Source organism: Otolemur garnettii, unplaced genomic scaffold (assembly GCF_000181295.1).
Source record: "Otolemur garnettii isolate 467f Iridium unplaced genomic scaffold, OtoGar3 scaffold00281, whole genome shotgun sequence".
In the NCBI taxonomy this organism is placed as follows: Eukaryota; Metazoa; Chordata; class Mammalia; order Primates; family Galagidae; genus Otolemur; species Otolemur garnettii.
Genome location: NW_003852676.1, coordinates 263,729 through 285,209, shown reverse-complemented (window position 1 = coordinate 285,209; position 21,481 = coordinate 263,729). Strand labels below are relative to the sequence as shown.

The 21,481-nt window shown below is 50.5% G+C and overlaps 1 protein-coding gene across 1 annotated transcript in view; it reads left to right on the top strand.

The window, feature by feature from the left end:
- Nucleotides 1–20,466, top strand: part of SPECC1L (sperm antigen with calponin homology and coiled-coil domains 1 like) — a 179,185-nt gene extending 158,719 nt beyond the window's left edge. The window contains exons 14-16 of the mRNA XM_023508838.1: nucleotides 15,106–15,222; nucleotides 16,069–16,128; nucleotides 17,915–20,466. Coding sequence (XP_023364606.1) covers nucleotides 15,106–15,222; nucleotides 16,069–16,128; nucleotides 17,915–18,004 — 267 coding nt within the window. The 3' untranslated portion in view covers nucleotides 18,005–20,466. The remainder of the gene's footprint in view (nucleotides 1–15,105; nucleotides 15,223–16,068; nucleotides 16,129–17,914) is intronic.
- The last annotated feature ends 1,015 nt before the right edge of the window (nucleotides 20,467–21,481 follow it).

The following is a 21,481-nucleotide window of genomic DNA, read 5'->3' as shown; positions in this document are numbered from 1 at the left end:
ACTCCCTGTTCATCTATACACGTGATTCAGCTCCTGAGTGCACCTGAGAACATGTGGCATTTGCCTTTCTTCTTCTGAGTGGTCTCACTTAAACAATTTAATAGTTTGTGACACATACACACCGGTGAAACTGTCACCACATATGCCGAGCATGTCATTTCCTCGTGCTTTGAGTACTCCTTTGTTCTGCCCCCCTCCTCATCCCCAGCAGTGACACTGCTGTCAGTGTATTTTACTGGTATATTTTATAATTTTATGGAGATGCTATTGTAGTATGTACCATTGGGAGGCACTGTCTCCTCTCACTCATCATAACTGACATGCATTCATGTTGTGTGTAGCAACAGATCAATCCTGTTTTCCTGAGAAACAGTCTACTTGACGGGTGTACCACAATTTATTTATCCAGCTATTGGTGAACATTTGTGTTTTTTCCAGTCACTGCTTACAGTAAGTACAGCCCTTGTGAATGTTCATGTGTAGATGTTTGTATGGTGTTTTAGTCACTTGGACCTGCTGTAACAAAGTGCTGTAGACTAGGTGGCTTATAAACAATAGAAATTTATTTCTCACAGTTGTGGAAGCTGAAGTCAGGGCAGGCTGGCATGATCAAGTTCTTGTGAGGAACATCCTCTGGGTTGCAGACAGCCATCTTGACATGGTGGGAATAAAAAGGACCAGTGAGCTGGTGGGTCCCTTTCATGGGAGCATTCCATTCATGGGGATCTTTGTGACCTCATCACTTCCCGAGTCCCACCTTCCCATATTAACATGCTGGGGTTTGGGGCTTGAGCACACCAATTTGGGGGGAACAGAAACATACATTCTGTCCATTGCATGTGGACATCTAAAAAGCAGAGTAGCTGAGCAAGTGGTGGGTGTAGGGTTAACATTTTACGAAGCTGCCCAGTTGTCTTCCAGAGTAGCTGTGCCATGTCAGTTCATCACCAGCAGTGAGAGTTGAGGTTCTTTCACATCCTTGCCAAGACCGCATGGCCAGCTGCTAGCCTTTCAGAAGTGTGTAGGACTCATCTCCAGGCTTTAACTTTGCAGTTGCCTGATAACCACTGGCAGCATTCCATCCAGCTTTTCTGGATGCTTTTTTGCCACTGCATATCTTCTTTGGTGATGTGTCTATTCAGATTGTTTTGCCCGTGTTCTTTTCTTTTCTTTTTTTTTTTTTTTCTTTTGAGACAGTGTCTTACTCTGTTGCCCTGTGTAGAGTGCTGTGGCATCACAGCTCATAGCAACCTCAAACTCTTAGGCTCAAGTGATCCTCTTGTGTCAGGAGCTGGGGCTATAGGCACCACACCTGGCTAGTTTTAGAGACGGGATCTCACTCTGCTGCCCAGGCTGGTCTAAAACTCCTGAGCTCACTCATTCCTCCCACCTCAGCCTCCCAAAATGCTAGGATTACAGGTGTGAGCCACCTTGCCCAGGCTTTTTTGCCCATTTTCTTATTGAATTTTGAGATTCTAAAATATATTCTAGATTGAAGTCCTTTGTGGGAATATATGACTAGCAAGTATTTTCTCACAGTCTGTGACTTATCTTTTTACCCTCTTAATAGTATCCTTCAAAGTGAAGAAATTCTTTAATTTTAATAAAATCCAATTTATAAATTTTTTTTCTCATGGAGCATGCATCCTTTTGTGTTAAATATAAAAAAAATGTTTAAGTAACCCAAGATCACAAAGATTTTCTCCTGCATTTTCTTTTAGAAGTTTCTAATTTCATATATTTTGGTCTTTGCTCCATTTTGAGTTCATTTCTGTATGTGGAATGAAGTTGGGATTGAGGTGAACTTCCTCGCCTGTGGATTTAAGTTGGGAGGATAGCAGGTGATGGTAGAAAGAGTGAAGAATTCAAGAACATCTTGAAGACAGTGTGGTCACAGTGATGCATGAGAGATGCCCAGTTACACCAGACAGGGACTGAGGGGCAGCAAGAGACGTGTTTTCCCCAAGGGAAGGATGTTTCATCAGGTTAGGAGACGTCTACTCCAGAATGGAGAGAGGAAGAAGAGCAATTAGTCTGTTTAAGGAACACTTTGATGGATTGCAAATGAAAGTTTTGGAGCTCGGTGCCTGTAGCTCAAGAGGCTAAGGCGCCAGCCACAGACATACACCAGAGCTAGTGGGTTCGAATCCAGCCCAGACCTGCCAAACAGCAATGACAACTACAGCCAAAAAATAGCCAGGCATCGTGGTGGGCATCTGTAGTCCCAGCTACTCAGGAGGCTGAGGCAGGAGAATCGCTTAAGCCCAGGAGCTGGAGGTTGCTGTGACCTGTGATGCCACGGCACTCTACCCAGGGCGACAGTTTGAGACTCTGTCTCAAAAAAAAAAAAAAAAATCTCCAAAGACTTAAAATGAGGAATAGTCACCCTTGAAGTAAAGAGCTTCTTTCCTGTAACCAGAAGGTTCTAGTATGAACGGAAGAGCCTTTTCTCAGAGAAGAGTTTTCAGAGTGAGTCAGGCTGGTTACATGGGACACCCCTCAAGGTCTGCATCACCTTTGCTTTCAGAGCTTGAATACAAAATGGGTGCCTTTGTCCCAAGGATAAACTAAAGAAGGCTGCCACGGATGTTTTGGAGTGTCTCATTTTCTTTTCTGTGTCAGGATGAGGGTGAGCTCCTGGGCCCTTCCCGCACCGCACACAGTGTGAGCATTGCTGGTGTACTCTGAGTTGCTCTTTACTTGCAGTTGCATTGCATTGAGTAATAACCCTGCCAAGGCTATACTAAACCTGTGGGCATGTTAACTGGAAAAGACAGAACTAATTCTGAAGCTGCTAATAAAACTGTTCACAAATGCCCAGAGATCATTACTCAGTGGTGACCCAGCCAGCAGCTCTTAACTGACCCTGTCTCTGCTGTGTTCTCAGAAAGCAGACCTGGTGGTTCCTGGTGAGCTTCCCAGGAATAGCCTCCCTTTGGAGGGGTTTGTGGGAAGCATGTGAGGCCATTAGACCCTATTTCTCAGGTGACGTGTCCTGACCTATTCTGAATTGTCCCCTCAAAATAGGTTGATTTAATTAAAAAGAAGTTATATCACAATAAATTCACAACATATCAGTGTGCCTTAGATTTTGTCTCTGTGGCACTTTGATGTAGTTGGAGCTATATCCTCGAAGTGTGCTTATTACTCTGAGCATATTGGGCGATGTCGTTGAGGTTCAATATGGTGGTTTCTCTCAGAAAATCAGGGACAGCATCCCTTTCTTGGGGAGCCATTCACAGATGATGCATCATGTTCCTTCCAGTTGCCAGAGGTGTTCAGTTTTTATAGTGGTGAAGGAAGCTTATTAAATACCTCTTACCCTTAGATGCTTGTTTGTTTCAAAGAAAGTTTTTTTTTGGCCAGATCGGTGGCTCACACCTATAATCCCAGCACTCTGGGAGGCCAAGGTGGGTAGATTGCTTGAGCTCAGGAATTTGAGACCAGTCTGAGCGCTGAGCAAGAGTGAGACCCCATCTCTAAAAACTAGCTGGGCTTTGTGGCGTGTGCCTATAGTCCCAGTTACAAAGGAGGCTGAGCCAAGAGGGTCACTTAAACTCAAGAGTTTGAGGTTGGGCTCAGCGCCTGTAGCTCAAGCAGGTAGGGTGCCAGCCACATACACCAGAGCTGGTGGGTTTGAATCCAGCCCAGGCCCACCAAACAACAATGACAACTACAACCAAAAAATAGCTGGACATTGTGGCAGGCACCTGTAGTTCCAGCTACTTGGGAGGCTGAGGCAAGAGAATCAGTTAAGCGCAAGAGTTGGAGGTTGCTGTGAGCTGTGACACCACAGCACTGTACCCAGGGCAATAGCTTAAGACTCTGTCTCAAAAAAAAAAAGTTTGAGGTTGCTTTGAGCTGTGATGCCAAAGTACTCTACACAGGGCATAGGGTGTGACCCTTGTCTCAAAATTTTTAAAACAGGACAATAATAAATTCCCATCAAATCCATTTATGAATCACTGAGTTTAAGCAATGTGACTTCTCAGTAAATACTTCAGGATGATGTATATGATTATGAAATCTGCCTGACTTGTTGGGTGTGTGAGAGTTATAGAGAGTGTATATAGAGTAAATATTACAGAATTTACCATTTAATGATTTCTAAATCCACAGCTCAGTGGCATTAAGTGTATTCACAATGTTGTGCTTCCATCACCAATACCAACTTCCAGAATTTTCCGTCACCTCAGATGGAAGCCTCTTACCCGTTAAGCAGTCACTCCTTCCCTCCTTGAGCACCGAACAGCCACTGATCCATTTTTGTTTTCTGGATTTCCCTGTTCTGGACATTTCACATAAATGGAATCCCACAAAATGTAGCCTTCTGTGTCTAGCTTTCACTTAGCACAATGTTCCATAATTTATCAATGTTGTGGCACAGAGGTCCCCAGCTCCCAGGCTACAGGGCTCTATCTGCCTCTCACCCCACCCCCCACCCCACCCCATGGAAAAATTGTCTTCCGTGCAGCTTAGGGACTGGCCGCACAGCAGGTGGTGAGTGTTGGCAACCAAAGTGAGGCAGCTTCATCTGTATTTACAGCCGCCAACCACTCCCCATAGGGTTCACATCCCCACCTAAGCCCCACTAACTTTCCCCTCCCATCCACTATCTGTGGAAAGTGGCCTTCCATGAAACTGGTCCCTGGTACCAAAAAAGTTGGGGCCCACTGTTAAAGACTGTGTCAGTCCTTCATTCTTGCTTACAGCTGAAAAAGATTCCATTGTATAAATATACTAAATTTTTTTTTTTTTTTTTTTTTAGAGAGAGTCTCACTATGTTGCCCTCAGTAGAGTGCGGTGGCATCAGAGCTCATAGCAACCTCAAACTCTTGGGCTTAATACTCTTGCCTCAGCCTCCCAAGTAGCTGGGACTACAGGTGCCTGCCACAATGCCCGGCTGTGTTTTGGTTGTAGTTGTCATTGTTGTTCAGTTGGCCCGGGCTGGGTTTGAACCTGCCGGCCTTGGTGTATATGGCTGGCGTCATAACCACTGTGCTACGGCGTCGAGCCAGATATACTGCATTTTTGTTGATTCATGTATCAATTGGTGGATATTTGGCTTCTTTCCACCTTTCGGCTGTTGTGAGTAATGCTGCTGTGAATGTCCCTGTACGAGTGTGTTTCAGCACAGCTCTCAGTTGCTCGAGGCACAGATCTAGGGGGAGAGTGCTGGGTCGCCTGCAGCCCTGTTGAACTGCTGAGGCCTCTGGGCTCTTCCCCAGTAGCGGCATGGTCCCACAGCCTCATCACAAGTGTATGAGGCTCCAATGCTGACATCCTTCCCAACACCAAAACCTGGTATTTTTCTTTGCTTTTTAAAAAGTAATGCCTATCCTAACGGGTTAGTGTTAACCACGTTGTGGTTTTGATTTGCATTTGCCTGACTACTAATAGCCTTGAGTGTCTTTTCGTGAGCGCCTTGGTCATATCAGTGTATAGTTTTCAGGGAAGTGTCTGTTTTTACACTTGGACATTAGGGTTGTTTGCCTTTCTGTTGTTGAGATCATGTTTGTTTTGAATCCAATTTTTAAATAGACATATGTAGTAAAATGACCCTCCTGTACATACCCCCAGCTACAAGTATGGGGTCCTCCCACTCTCCCCACCCGCACCTGAAGATTCTGAAGCAAACCCCAACCATGTTATGTGAAAAAACACCTAGAGTCCACACTTAACCAGCTGTGTTGTAGTTACCGTTGGTTTGCTTCAATCAAGGGCCACATGATGTTCCCCAGAGTATTGGGTAGTATGTCTCTGTCAGGTCTCTTTCACTGAGAGAAAAATCTCTTTTCTCCTTTTTCCTTTCAGTTTCTTTTTGAAGGAACAGGATTGTGTGTCCTGTGGAGCAGTGGTACCCAACCTTTGTGGCACCAGGGACAAGTTTTGTGCAAGATAGTATTTCCGTGGGCTGGGGACAAGGAATGGATGTATTTTGGTCTCTCTGCAGTCAGACCTCTCTGCCACTGATAATCTGTACCTGTAGCTGCTCCCGGTGCCAGCATCGCTGCCTCCACTCTAGCTAAGATCAGGCATTGGATTCTCACAATGAGCCGCAGCCTAGCTCCCTCACCCCCATGGTTTACAGTAGGGCTTGCACTGTGGGGAGACTCTACCAACAGTGCTGCTGCCTATCTGACAGGCAGCGGAGCCCAGGCAGTGATGTGCGTGATGGGGAGCGTCTGTAAACACAGATGAAGCTTCACTTGCCTGCTGCTCACAGGAGTCCTGCTGTGTGTGGCAGGGGCATCACAGCTGGAGGATGTTTGTCACTTTTAGATTCAAATGATTACATCTCATGGGGTTGTCCCTGGTAGGTGAGGTAGAGGGGAGATCTGAGTCCAGCCTACATTGTGTAGAAATACCTCTGGTGTGGAATTGTGTCCCTCAGTGTAGTGGGACTGGCTGTTTCTGGGATGTCACTGGCTGCTGATCCTGTTACCAGTCACTCTTTCATTCTTCAGAATTCTCCTTTACAGAGAAATGCCTTTGTCAGCTGTTCAGTTGCCTATTTGATCCTCTTCCTTGGTTTCCTAGCACTCAGGATTGTGTGTGGTGTCCCTGGTGGACGTGCTTTAGTAAGCTCCATCGCTAACTCAATGTTAAATGAACACTGTAGATGTTCCATGCCATGGCTCTCCCTGTCAGTTCTAGGTTGGGGGGCCTCTCTCCTGGCTGCAGATTCAGGTACCCTGGGGATCTTTAGAGAAAGTGATGCCCCGGATCCCTCCATGCCTGCTGGATTGGCCTTTCGTGGGGAGGGGCTGAGCTTTGAAAACTCAGAAAACACTTTGCACAGTGAGGATTGAAGGTCCTTCTTGGAACCCCCTCCCAAAACAAGGTCAAGGTGCAGGGCCTTGTCCCCATAGGCTTGTGGCTCCCCCTTAGATTCCTGCTCTAGCTTTTCTCCTCCCTCTTTCTTTCAAATCCACATGCACAGTAAGGAGCCCGTGTATAGGCGCGGTGAGCACAGGTGTGGGCATTTGACCTATTCCCCCCTTTCCACTTTCCAAGCACCAACACCTGGGGCAGCCCTGTGACTCCCTGAAGATATGGCCACTTCCCTCCCCCAGCCTAGAACAGAGCTAGCCTCAACTTTGGAGGGGACAGAGCCCTGCAGAGCCCAGAGCAGCACCCAGAGCACGCCCAGCGGGTCCCCTCGTCACTCCCAGGGCCTGCTCTGTTTTCTAGTCAGCTAGACAGAGGGGTGAACACCTTCTGGACTATTTTTTTCCTGTGTTTTAAGACTGTGTCTCCCCACTATGCTACAGACTAGAGAGCACCCCCACTCACCTCACTCACATCCCCAACACCCTCCAAACCCCACCCCACAGTGTGAGGGACAGGCACATGGTAGCACTTTAGTCCTACCTCCCACAGCCTATGCTGTGCCCTCGTCACAATGAAACCTTCATTCCCAGTGCACTCGGTCGTGGCTTAATGGTGTGGTGTCCACATGGGGCTGGTGAGGACTGCCTCTGCCACATGTGGAGCGGGCAGGCGTAGGAGCAGTCCTGCGCATGTCAGCTGGGAGGTGAATCATAGCCCTTGGCATCTTGCCGTGTGTCCATAAAAGTGGCTTTTCCTTAAATAGATCAAAACTTAATTAGCTATTAAAAGCATGTGGTACTTGGAGGTATATTTTATGGCCTTTAATTAAACTTCAAACAAAACATTGTAAGATAGTGTATGACATATTTTTTATCTTCCTTGTGATTTGAGTAATCTGTCACCTTTCATATCCCTCTCCTCAACTGTCAGTGCATACACAGGCCCACTGAGACAGCCGGTCTGGGGCTGCAGACAGGTGTGTCACAGCTGTCTGTGAAGGTGGAAGGCCACCCAGCCAGTCCCTCGCAGGGGCACAAATGTGAAGTCTGAGCTGGGGTCTTTGTGAGAGTGGGAGGATGTCAGGCAGCACTGTGAGGCAGGCCCTGCCTGTCCCCAACATATCGCTTAGTTGACATTTCCTGGACAGAAGGACGTGCCCCTTCAGGAGGAAGTGGGGTAGAGCTCCTCAGCCGGGTCCGTGCATAGGCCGTTTGAACTTCTGTTCCGACACATGTCATCACTCATGTTTTGTCTACCCTAATCCAAATATAGAATCTTCCTGTAGAGTGGAAAAACCCTAAACTGACCTGAATACCAAGTACAAAATCAGAATTCATTAATAAGGAATTTGCATTTTAATTACTAGTATGTTTTCTGTATCCTTTTTTTTTTTTTTTTTTTTGAGACAGTCTCACTATGTTGCCCTCAGCAGAATGCTGTGGCGTCACAGCTCACAATAGCCTACTTCTGGGGTCAAGCAATTCTCCTGCCTCAGCCTCCCCAGTAGCTGGGACTATAGGCGCCTGGCACAACGCCTGGCTGTTTCTTGTTGCAGTTGTCATTGCTATTTAGCTGGCCTGGGCTGGGTTTGAACCTGCCAGCCTTGGTGTATGTGGCTGGCACCGTAACCACTGTGCTACAGGCGCCGAGCCTGTTTTCTGCATCTTTATTTTTCTTTTTTGTGAGATAGTCTTGCTCTGTCACCCAGGCTAGAGTGCAGTGTCCTCAATCTCCTGGGCTCAAGCCATCCTCCTGCCTCAGCCTCCTAGGTAGCTGGGACTGCTCAGGGTACCACCTACCTGGCAAATTTTTTTCATTTTCCTAAAGACAAAGTTTCACTGTGTTGTCCACGCTAGTCTTGAACTCTTGACCTTAACTAGTCCTTCCACCTTGGCCTCCCAAAGTGCTTAGATTATAGGTAACCCACCACTCCCAGCCAACTCTCTTCCATTTTAAATACACATTCTTCCTTTGGCTTCTGGTTTCTCTCCTCCCTCTCTGGCCTTCCCCGGTGTCCTGTTACAGGCTCTTCTTGGTGTGGCCATTATTTGTGGGAGTTGTGAAGGGCTTGGTTTGAGGCCTCCCTCCTCACTGCCCATTGTGGCTGTCCCAAGGTTGTTCCACCAAGGATGCTGGTGACACCAGGTCTTCTGTCTCCATGTACCACTCTGCTGAGCTCCTGATCCACATGTCAGCACCACTAGGCATCCAGGGTACCTTGAACTTGACATGTCAAAAAACCCACTCTCCATGTGCTCAGCACCCAGCATCCTCCAGCACTCTCTGTCTCCGTGGAGGTCACCACCAGCATGTGGCATTGCATAGAGGCCAAGGGCCATCCTTGGCACTACACACACTAGCCTTCCTCATCCCCAGTCACCAAGTCCAGTCTGCTTTAGTGCCCAAGAATCTCTATAACCATCCCATTCCCACCTGCTGCTCCAGCCCAGGGCCTCTGACGGGTCCCCTCCCTTCCCTGCGCCTTGCTGCCTTCCGACTCTAATCCAGCCACACTTTCTTGAAGCCTCCTCAAGGCCTGGACTGTGTCAGGTTCACCTGTCGGCCCATCCATGAGAAACCTGATTCTGGGCCCAGGCTCTCGTGAGTGGCCCTAGGTCTGGATTCACTGAATGGGCAAATGAAGCTGCAGAAAGAGCAATCTGTTCCAGGTCCTCTGTCCAGCTGGCTCAGCTGCCCTTTCCTCCCAACTGTCCCCAGATGTGTGGCTGTGCGTGCCTGCCCAGGGTTCCCACAGCTGGGGCACAGAAGCCATGTCCACGTGTAGAGTCCATGCTGGGGCCACAGACCTGAGCGTGTTGGTCTGTCTCCTCCCCGAGGTGGCGATCCCCTTTAGCATCATGGTTCTTCATGCCTCTGTTTTTTTTGAGACAGAGTCTCACTTTGTTGCCCTCCATAGAGTGCCGTGGTGTCATAGCTCACAGCAACCTCTAACACTTGGGCTTAGGCAATTCTCTTGCCTCAGCCCCCTGAGTATCTGGGACTACAGGTGCCTGCCACAGCACCCAGCTAGTTTTAGAGACAGGGTCTCGCTCTAGCTCCAGCTGGTCTCGAGCTCCTGAGCTCTGTTTTATGCCGATCCCTTATAAGGCTTTTGTATGCCTGCAGGAGACACTTAGGACAGAAGGCCACTCCACACCACAGGCTGTGTCTTGGGGTGTGTGAACCACTTGGAAACAATAAATGTAGAACACATCTCCTACCAGTGTGTTTCAAGTGAACACTTTAGTGGTTGGGATTTTGAGGTCATTTGTTATCCGAATTCCTCATCCAAACCCTGGGGAGACAGAGAGGAGAAGGACAGTATCACGAACCTCGAGTCATGTGGTATTGCTCCATATTTATACATGAAGGCCAGGTGGAGGTTTATGAGTCACACAAATACCATGAGGGTCCATGGAGTTGGGGCCGCAAGCCCAGGAGCAGGGCTCCAGCAGGGGAAGGAGCCACCTGGGCACGTTCTTGGTGATTCTGTTGCTTGTTGTCCTGAGTTGGACTGGTGCCATCTGGTACCAATCTTCTCTACCACAAGTAAACAAAACCCTAGAAGTCCTCCACAGTTTCAAAGAGGGTTAATGACTCCTATTGTGTGGCCCAAGGCTTGAGTGTTGACTTCACAGAAACTCAGGACTGAGCCAGGGTCAGGTGCTGAGGAAGCGTCAGGCTTGGCACCACTCCTGCCTACAAGCTTCCTTCTGGTGGTATTGAGTTGTTTTTATCTGAGGCATAAAAAATGAGCTTTTCCCTCAATTGCCAAGGAACTCCAGGGCCGACACTTCCTCTGGCCCTGCTGGCGGGTACAGCGATCACACGTTGCAGGGGCTGGCAGCACACAGGCAGATGGACTTACCTTGTACCTATTCACCTTATGCAGAAAGCAGTAAAAGTTCTGCTGCAGACCTCATGCCAGTGGGGACAGGACACCAGCTTGCTCCAGTGGAGTCCAGGCAGGGAGCAGTGGTGTGACAGGCAGATGGCACAAGGCAGGTCTGGTGGCCACCTTCAAAGTGCAGTGAGGTCCTCAGCATCTCCTGCCCATCCCTACTCTCTCCTGCAGTTAGGAGCGCACTGTGGTCTGAGTTTGGCTTGGCAGCAGCTGGCAGTTTGCATACATGGCCAGTGCCTGCCTTGTTTCCCCCACAGGGTCTCTTTCGATGGAGGGTAGGAGGCAGAGGAGTGAGTGCGCACTCAGATTTCATTTGGGTTCTCTACTTACAGGCACCCACTTACTATATCCTGGGGGTGGGCTCACCTGGCCTGGCTCCCCTTCTGCCCACTACAGGAGGGGTGACCTCTGCCAGCCTTGGTTTGGGCTTCAGTTGTTTTGATTTGAAATTTGGGTTGTAAGGTACTTAGACATTAACTTCCCCTAGTCTTAAGACCTCTTGTTTTCCTCTTGATTCATGCGGCTGCATCATGTTTGTAAATTGAGTCTCACCCTACTGGAGGTTCCAGGCTGGGCTGGGGGTACAGGGGCAGCAACTTCTCCCCAGTGGAGTGTCGAGCTTGTTCCGAGGAAGCCAAGGTCCTGCATCCAGGCCACTGGAGCACAGGAGCCTGTGCCTCGGTGGCGGGGGACTGCTCCAGACACCAGGCCTGTGCCTTGTTGTAGGGCCTGCACCTGACACCAGGCCTGCGCCTCAGGTCTGTGCCTTGACACCAGGCCTGTGCCTCAGGGCTGTGCCTGACACCAGGCACGTCCGCAGCTGCTGGAGCTGCCTGCATTTCAGGGAACAGAAGGGGTAGCCATGGCAGGAAGTGGAGGTTTGTTTTCCTCCAGAAGTGAACATGACCTCTGGGGGTAAGATGCTGCCACTGACCTCTCACAGAAGCTTCCTGACCTGCTATCTGTACAGGGATGCCCAGCGTCCTTGGCAGTTTCATCAGGCACTTAGTCCCTAGATTGGTCCATTTTTTAAAGTAGCTTTAATGGACTTTTTCTTCTGCTGTTTGAACAAAGGGCCTGCGTTTTCCTTTCGCACCAGGCCCTGGATGTGACGTAGCGTAGCAGGCCTAGCCTTACAGCTTCCTTCTCGACTGCCCTCCTCATCCTAGCTCGAATTAGATCACACCGGATACAGTGCTTTGCACAGAACCTCAAGAGTCTCCCTGAACACCCGAGGGTGGCAGGCTGCTGCTGCTCTGACAGTGGGCTGACTCAGAACAGCCCACTGCCTGCTGCATGGCCTGGGTGCTGTCTTGGGCTCCCTGAACCTCAGCTTCTTCCAGCTGCTATGAGGCAACTGTGAGGACTGAGGTGAGAGACTGCTCACACGACGCCCAGGCGGGGCTTCTGTCCCAGCTTCCCTGCCACCTGCGAGCACTTCTCTCTCCCTGGTCCTCATTAGGTCATTACCCCAGCCATGTCCTCAGACTGAGAGGAAATGGAAGGGGCGTCCCCAGTCGGCACTAACTACTGTTCTGTCTGATGCCAGGCACTGTCACAAGGTCCTTAGTGCCCGTCAGAGGGTCCTGACTGTTAACAGTTAGCAGACTGTTAACACCTCAGGAAGGGCCTCTTGGGAACATAGTAGGCCTTCCTCCTGGCCTGCCTTCCCAGCTTGGGAGTCTGAGGTCTGAGCATGGCAGCTCTGGGGCAGGTGACTGGGGGGTTGGGGGACAGAAGTTCCGACCGGGCCCAGGTATTTGGGAAGCTTGGTGTCCTCAGAGCCTGGCAATGCGTCAGCCTCTATGAGCTGGCCACCACCCTCCCCCGGACCTCTTGACGGGTTTCATCCGTTTGTGCCTCTTCCAGCCACTTCCTGTAGTTTATACCGACTCCATCAGGTCTGGGAAACTTGAGGCAGCAGATGATTAAGGTTAATGAGGAGATGTGACTTAGGAGAGTGGCCACTCTCAGAGCTGCTGTCCTTCAGAAGGCTCCCACTCCGGGTGGGAGCTCTGAGGGCAGCTCAGGGTATATGCAGTCAGGGGCCAGAAAGAAAGAGGGTCTCAAGGATGCAGCTGATGAGAGCTTGGCCTTGCACCATGACCACCACCCCACCACCACCCCCCATGGCACTGCTCTGTGAGGAGGCCCACCTGAGCTGGGAGGGGAGAACAAGATGGCCCCCTCAGAAGATGAGGCACCCAGTTTGGTGTGGTTCTTACTGGTTGCAAAGACCTATCCTCATACCTCGGAGCCTCATTCCCCATCACCCCCCTGCACCTTGTCTCTGAGCTGCAGGCTTCCCACTTGGTAAAGTGCTTTGTAAATCACTTATTCCTAGGAGGAGTGAGAAACGTTGCCCAGGAGCTTAGTGATTTGCCTTAAAAAGTAAAATGTGGACTTCTCAGTCACCTGGAAATCTTCCTCTCAGTGTAAAGGAGGCATGAAATAAACAGGGAGATGTGAAGCAAGAGGTATGGGGAGTGTTCTTCAGTGGGTGGCGTCCACATACAGCAGAACTTTAATGTGTAGATGTTCATCTTACAAAAGGATTCTTTCAAATAAGGGCAAAGGCTAAGTGCCATCTGGTTGCAGTATTCTATAAAATATTCTGAATGATAGATTCCTTTTGTAACTGCAAACGCCTTTAATTTAGAATTGGAGCTAGGTGCCCCTGAGAGGTGGCGGGGGAAGCATACAGCCCAGCCTTAACTGGCTCCTGATGCAGGATGCCAGCTGTCAAATATGGTGTCTTTTTTTTTTTTGGCAGTTTTTGGCCTGGGCTGGGTTTGAACCGGCCACCTCCCACTGGTGCCCCACCCTTTTGAGCCACAGGTGCCTCCCAAATGCGGTGTCTTCAAATTGCAGAGATGTTTTGTTTTTAAGAAATGAGTTCTCACTCTGTTTCCCAGGATGTAGTGCAGTGGCAGCATGAGAGCTCACTGTAGCATCGAACCCCTGGGCTCAAGAGATTCTCTTGCCTCAGCTTCCTGAGTAGCTGAGACTACAGGTGTGAGCCATCTTAAGCTGCAGCAGATTGTAGCAGTTTTTGATGTATTTTAGTTCTTTGCTTAGAGTCCCTAATTGGGGAGGTCAAGTTGAGGTCAGACCCTCTTAACATAGAACAGCCCTTCTCCTCCTCCCCAGTGCCCCACTATGGCCTGAGGGACTGAGGAGCCTCGTGCACACTCCCCACTTCCCCACAGTGGGCACTAATGAGATGTGGGCACTGAGGCACGTAATCAAATCAGTTAGTTCTACCTGGCTCATCAAAGACCCTTTTTAAAGAGATACTTATATTTTTTCTTTTTTCTTTTTTTTTTTTTTTGAGACAGAATCTCACTTTATTGCCCTTGGTAGAGTGCCATGGCATCACAGCTCACAGCAACCTCCAACTCCTGGGCTTAGGCGATTCTCTTGCCTCAGCCTCCTGAGTAGCTGGGACTACAGACCACAATGCCTGGCTTTTTTTTTGTTGCAGTTTGGCTGGGGCCGGATTTGAACCTGCCACCCTCAGTATATGGGGCTGGTGCCCTACTCACTGAGCCACAGGTGCCGCCCTTTTATTTTCTTTTTTGAGATAAGGTCTTACATTGTCACTGGGCTAGAGTGCAGTGGTGTCGTCATAGCTCACAGCAACCTCAAACTCCTGGGCTCAAGCAATCCTCCTGCTTCAGCCTCCCAAGTAGCTGGAATTAAAGGTGCCTGCCACTATGCCTACCTAATTTTTTTTATTTTTAGTAGAGACAGGTATCATTCTTCCTCAGGCTGGTCATTTAAATTATTTTTTAGTCGTGAATGTGAAAACTACAATGATCACCTGTGTTAGGTGCTAAGGCCTCGAGGGGGCTCAGGTGGCTGCAGTGTGCTCGCGTCCGCTTTTCATCAGACCAGGAAGGGGTCAGCACAGTGAAGAGAGCAGACATGTGCAGATACACTTTGAGAGCCACACTGACTTAGGGGATCTTTTAAGTGCTTTAACAAGCATTGGAGAATGAGTTTCGTTTTAATAAATGGGTCTTTAAAGGTCATTGGTTGTCACCCACGTCTTCCTGGCGCACTGTCACCTAGCAAATTGGGGTAGAGACCAGCCTCTGCAGCCTGCAGGCCTCTCTGAGTATGAAACCATCATAAATCATGTCACCAGTGCCTCACACTAGGCCCAGGTGTGACCCTGAGGGACAGCAGTCTGCAGCTGCTGGGTGGTATTGATGGGGGAGTCACAATCACCAGATTGACCCCCACCATCTTGTGGTTTCTCCAGAGGATTTGGTCTGGGGTTTGGAGGCTTCTCCATCCCTGTTGGCATCTCCCAAGAACATCACAGTATATGTTGCTTATGTGTTTTTCTTCTTTTCCTTCAGAATATTGACATCACAAACTTTAGCAGCAGCTGGAATGATGGGCTGGCCTTTTGCGCCCTCCTGCATACCTACCTGCCAGCCCACATTCCGTATCAAGAACTGAACAACCAAGATAAGGTAAGGTGGGCTCCGGGAGGGTGGGCTCTTGGCGTCTGCCTCACCGAGGAAGAGGCAGGAGGAGAGCCAGGGTCAGCGCCTGCCCTCACAGGTCACACCACAGCACAGCTGCCTCGCCCCAGCTGCTTCTCACTCTGGGTTGCAGGTCACGCTGCAGCACAGCCACCGTGCCCCAGCTGCATCTTAGGTGGGAGGAGAGCCAGGGTCGGCCCCTGCCCTCGCAGGTCATGCCGCAGCACCCACCTCAGGTCTAGGGATCCAGGCCTCGGTGCTGAGGCTGCAGTTCTGACCCACCTTGTGTGGGACATTTGACCTGTGCAGAGTTTCCCACGTGACATCGTTCCTGTGGGAGTAGCCAGTCCTGCCAGTGTGACATTTAGGATTGAGGGCTTCACTGGGAAGGGCTAAGGAGGGTTGTTCAGGGGAGGGGTGGTAGGCCGCACTCCGTGGCCCCTCTGTACCGTGGATCTGAGAGCTGGGGATAAATCCCAGCCTGTGCACCTCCGTTTGAGGCATCCCATCCAGAGAGCTCTTTGGGTGTGGGGTCAGGAGACAGCCCCAAAGCCCCTGCCCCAGGCCTTTGCCCTGCAGACAGTCCTGGAGACTCACTGCAGGAGCCCATTGGTGGTGTTTGCTAGGTTAGGGCATGGGTTTAGCAGGCCCAGGACGGATGTATCACAAGTGAGGCTTTTCTGTAGTGAGAGGGCATAAGTGTTAGGAGAGTGGACAGGACTTCTGAGGGCACCAGGTGGAGGTGGGTGTCATCCTCCCCAGGCAGCCTGTGGGGGCTGTGTGACCTTTCTCCTGTATTGTTCATATATACTGGAGACACGTTTTCTTTTACAGAGAAGGAACTTCACTCTGGCTTTCCAGGCGGCTGAAAGTGTTGGCATCAAATCCACACTGGTGAGTGCCCATCCCCTGAATCATTGGCAGGGCCCTTCTGGTCAGGAAGACCTTTGTCTCTTAAGCTCATACCTCGTGGATACTGGGTGCCCTGGCTCTTGGTAATAGGAGGCCACTGATGGGCTGGGCCAGGGAGGGCCCTGTGCATCTAGGGTGCAGACACAGCATTTCACCCCTTCTCCCTCCCTTGTGAGCACAGTCCGCGCCAGACCCGCCATGGGACTGCGCCTTGGTCTCTTCCATATAGGGCAGAAGACAGGTGTCACCGCTATGAATGTCACCATCAGGGGCACCTTCCAGCAGGGTGTCTGCCTTTAGTCAACCCAGAGGGAGAGGGCTGGGTGATTTGAGAGGCTGAAGAGTTTCCCACCTTCCTCACCAGGGCTGTGGAGGAGCCCTGTGTCTTCTGGGCCCAGGCTCTTCTCAGGCCGCAGTGGGCCTGAAGCCACAGATAGGCTTCTGTGTTCACAGTCTGACTTTGTGGAAGGAAGTACTGCATCCAGATCCACAGCTGCGCGGCACACTTAGAAAGGCTTTTATTAAGTAAGCTGAGAACTGCAGCATCCTCTGCAGCCCTCCAGAGTCACCTCCCCAACCCTGGGTATCCACCACCCTAACCCAGGGTACCTGGATGCTCTGTACAGAAGGACTTACTCTCGTATTCTCACCACAAGAAGGGTCAAGCCACAAGCATATCTACTAAATTCAGAGTTTGCTTTTCTAGGGCAGCCTCTTTTCAACTGTTCACTTTAGGGAAAAACAAGTTAAAAATTTTCCCCTTGATATTTTACATCACACGTCTAGAGTTCTTATATATATGAAGCAAGCAGTTCTGGGTGGTGCCTGTGGCTCAGTGAGTAGAGCGCCGGCCCCATATACCAAGGGTGGTGAGTTCAAACCTGGCCCCAGCCAAACTGCAACAAAAAAATAGCCAGGCCTTCTGGTGGGCACCTGTAGTCCCAGCTACTCAGGAGGCTGAGGCAAGAGAATTGCCTAAGCCCAAGAGCTGGAAGTTACTGTGAGCTGTGATGCCATGGTACTCTGCCAAGGGTGATAAAGTGAGACTCTGTCTCTAAAAAAAATAAAGCAAGCAGTTCCTCACCCTAAAAACTGTTTGTTTATGGTCCAGATTCTCTGTGCTGTGTCTCACCTGAGTGCTCAGCGGATAACTGTGTTCCTTGCTCACAGAAGGATCCCCAGCTCAGCACCCTCAGGGTGCACTCAGCAGCTGTATGGCTCTTTTTAAAGCCTTGGTCACTCTTTTTAAGGCCTCTGAGACACCAGGGCAGGGTGTGGGGTGAGGGTGGCCTACGGTTTCCTCATTTCCCTGCTATACTAATGCACAGTAACAGAGCAGCATCTTTCATGGTTTCAGACTGCTGCTCATGGTGAAGGTCATCAGCGTTCTGGTTCTAGGAGCCCCAACATAGACCAGGGGAGGTCTCCCAGGTGGGAGCCTGGTGCTGAGAGGGAGGTTCCCCCAGACTAGCTGAAACTTTTCCAGCCCTAAAGAGCTGTGCAGAGAGCAGGGAGGTGTCCCTGCATTTGCCTCTGAGGCAGGAGTAGGTGGCTTGGGGACCATGCTGACACCCAGGGAGGGGGCACCTCCAGGGGCCCTTGGTGGAGGCAAAGGAGCCATCCTTGCACTGGCCTTTGAAATATGTAACCATGTTTAGATGAGAAATCCTTCAAGGCTCATCCATCACCCAGAGCCCATATCACTGCAGCCATGAGCCAGCCAAGAGGTGACCTGCCATTCTAACTGAGCCTCTTCCTTCTGTGTCAGGACATTAATGAGATGGTGCGGACTGAACGGCCAGATTGGCAGAATGTGATGCTGTATGTGACGGCCATCTACAAGTACTTTGAAACCTGAGCATAGTGGGAGGAGCTGTCCTGATTGTGGGGGACCCTCTGCAGTTACCGAGCAACACCAATGCCATTAGCTACGCACCCCCGTAAAGCTTTCAGCGACTCTGGGCTGCCCCGCAGCATGTGAGCCTCCAGCCCGGGGCCTCTGCATTGGGGAGAACTCATCCATGTGACCTGAGGTTCGGGCCAGGGCTCCTCCTGCGAGACCTTCCACTCAGGCTGCGTGGGCTCAGCATGACACACAGGCCTCTGGCTGCTGGAGTTTTCTTTCTCAAGAGAACATTGAACATATCTGCTCTGGAGTGCAGATAAAGGGCTCATGCACAGCTGAACTTGGGAGAGGAGGCTCAGTTATGTGGGAAGCTCACACAGGCTTGCTGAAAGCTCTAGCAACAGCACTATTTGACTGCTGGCCTTATAGGTCCCATCACTGGGGGCCCAAGGAAGAAAGGTAATCCTAGCAGAGGTCTCTGCTTCTGAGCACTCAGACTGGGCCCTGATTTCAAGGAGCACGGCACCACAGAAGTGGATCAGCTGCCCCTCCCATGTGACAGGACTGTCCTGGCCAATGCCATTGAGGTCTTGTCAACTTGCACTAAGAGTATCAAGACCTTGTGGTGCAGGCGTCCTGGGCTCAGGCCCACTGATGCTGAGTCCACAGTGCTGGGCTGCTTTTGGCAGGAAGTGGTTCCAGGGGCCTCTCTGGGGCTTTGTGGCCTGTCCTCCAGCCTAGAAGGAGTTTGCAGCCCCAGCTCTAGCTTTAGGTTTCTGGACAACAGAATTGGTCATAAGGAATTGTCCTAGTTAAAATTTTTGTTTTGTTATACACAGTTTGGGAAAAATAGCTGCTGTTCTGTTAGTACCAAAGTAAATTGTTTTAATAGGCATAGAAATACAAAATCTGGATGTGAGCATGGTAGGAAGTAGGAAGTAGCAGGAGAAAAAGGTAAACAACTCTAGATATAGGTTAGTGTCACTTCCAAGTTGCTGAGACATGATCCTCCTAGGCAAGAATTTAAGAAAGTGCCTTAATGCTCCTCACAGGGGGAGCTGGCTGCCCTGCATGGCCAGGGCGGGATGTCATCAGGGGCACTGCCCTCCCCAGGTTCTGGGTCTGCGCTGTTTGAACCAAAGCCTTACATAAAGGTGGTCTGCTGAGGTGACCCCCAGGCTGGGACTTTCAGCCCTTTAAGTAGGGAGTCTGTGTTGGTTTGAATGCTGTCAACACCTGTAATTTCCGGAACCCAGCTGTAAAGCACTATGTGGAATACTGCCATCAGCAGAAGAGGGTTCACTGCCCTGTGGGCTGGATAGAAGCAGGGCTCCCAGGAGGCCCACTCAGCACCTGCATAGCTGAGGGGTCTGTGTTAAGCATGATGTACTCCACTAAGAAGTGATACGTCTACATGGCTAAGAAGAGAATGTGGTTATTACAGAAGCAGGCTGGGCTACAGGTGTGGCTGCTGGCACACACATTGGCCCCAGGTAGCTGCCACAGCCCTTCCCTCGTGGTCACCTGGCAGCTGAGGTTGCCGTTCCTGGCTGGAGGCACTCCGGTGAAATGCCTGTTTTCAGCTAACGCAGGAGAGGATTGTGCAAGCACAGTCATGCTGTAGAGCGCCTGCAGACCCCGTACACCAGCTTTCACGATGTCCGGCCCCTGACCGAGTTCTGCAGTTGTCCTCACCACTGCGTTGATGCCAGCTGTGCTGTCGTCATGAGTGCCTGACTGCATGAGACTCCTTTCCACATGTCTCCCCACTCAGGTTTCCTAAATTCTTGCTCTCATTGCCTTCCAGGAGGCCTGTCCATCTGTCTGGACCCAGGGTATCTGGTCATGTTTTTTATTTATTATGTCTGGGAGGGGGGGTTGTTTGTCTTATGAATGAGACGACTGCCCTGGGTCTGCAGGTCACAACTTTGTCTCTTGCTGGCCTTGTAAGCCCAGCCCTCATGGCTCGTGCAGTGGAGTGGGAGCTCGTTGGAATCTTCTCGATGAAGGCCACTGCTGGTGGGCTTGTATCTGTGCGGATGGCATTTCCTTTTTGGGGATCCCATGGGTCAGTGACATCATGGCATCAGGACCCAGGGTCAGTGACAGTAACCGAGGGCTGTGCAGTCTGGGACCTCCTTCAGCAGCTTTCCCCATGGAGAACTACGTTCAGACCCACAGAGGATTCCGGAGACGTCGCTTTTTGTCTTTCCTAATAGGATCCTTCTAATAGTCAACGTTAGAGATGATTATAGATGGTTGAATGTGTTTAAAAGTGCTATTTGGAGGTGCTCTTGTTCCCACGGCACCTGATGTGAAGCCTCCAGGAAGCCATGTTACCTCCTCTCCCTTCAAGCACAAGCTTTACTGCAAAAGGGCCAGTTAGTTTCTGTTTCTCTCAATCGCAGGCTTCTGCTGACTGATGATACTTTTGTAATTTCGTTCTAGTAAACATTACTGAATGTATTAAAATGGTTGAAACATGAGATGCCTGGGCTTTTCCAACTTGCTCCTCCTTCCTGTCTACGCTGCCCCCGGACCCTGGCCATGGCATAGAGGGTACCACCCTGAACTGGGCCTCTGGCCGCTCCTGGGCACAGCAGGGGCAAGGAATCCTCGTGTGGGAAGAGCCTGACCCCAGGGGGTGACCCAGGTGAGCCTGTGACAGGTTCTGTGACCCAGAGACAGTGTCAGCCCCTAGCATAGCCAAGATACATGCCTTCCTGAGGGAAGTTGCCCAGAGGAGTTTGTTTGTCATTAGAAATGTTGTATTTTCTTAGGAGTAATTTTCAGGGTGTATAAAATTATTCTCCATAAAATTATGGAGAATCAAAAAAATCAATAATATACTACCCAGGGGCAGCCTGAGCTCAGATGATCCACCCACTTTGACCTTCCAGATTGCTGAGATTACTGGGGTGAACCACTGCGCCCAGCCAATGAGAGGCACATGTGCATGGAAGGGACAGACTGACCATCACAGGTGGCAGTGTACCTGAGGCTTCTGCCCAGATGAGCACAGAGAGGGATTTGGGACACCCAGGTTCTCCCCCAGGTTGGCCACCAACACTTGGGATGTGCTGCGGCTATTCCCACCTCTGCAAAGTGGGGGCCTCCTGGACCTTCTTGCTAGGAGCTGTCTCTGACCCAGGAGTAGGGAGGCCTGGCAGGTCACAGGGCTGGGGTGCAGGGAGAGTGGGGAGGAGGCTGTGCTGGGTGACAAGTCCTGGTGGGAGGGGCCATAAAGGGCTGTCACTGCCCACCATATAGCAGAAGTCCCATCTGCCTTGACAGCCCAGGTCATCCCTGAGGCAGGGTTCCTAGCAGGTTGCTGTTTGTCTCAACACCCAGCAGCAGATGTGGGACAAGCAGCTTTCCAGGGCTCAGTTGGGGGCTAGGAGCTGCCACTGTAGCAGCAGTGGCTACAGGTGACTCAGGGACCATCTCCTCCAGCCTGATGCTGCAGGGTCTCCTTAGTGTGAGGATGAA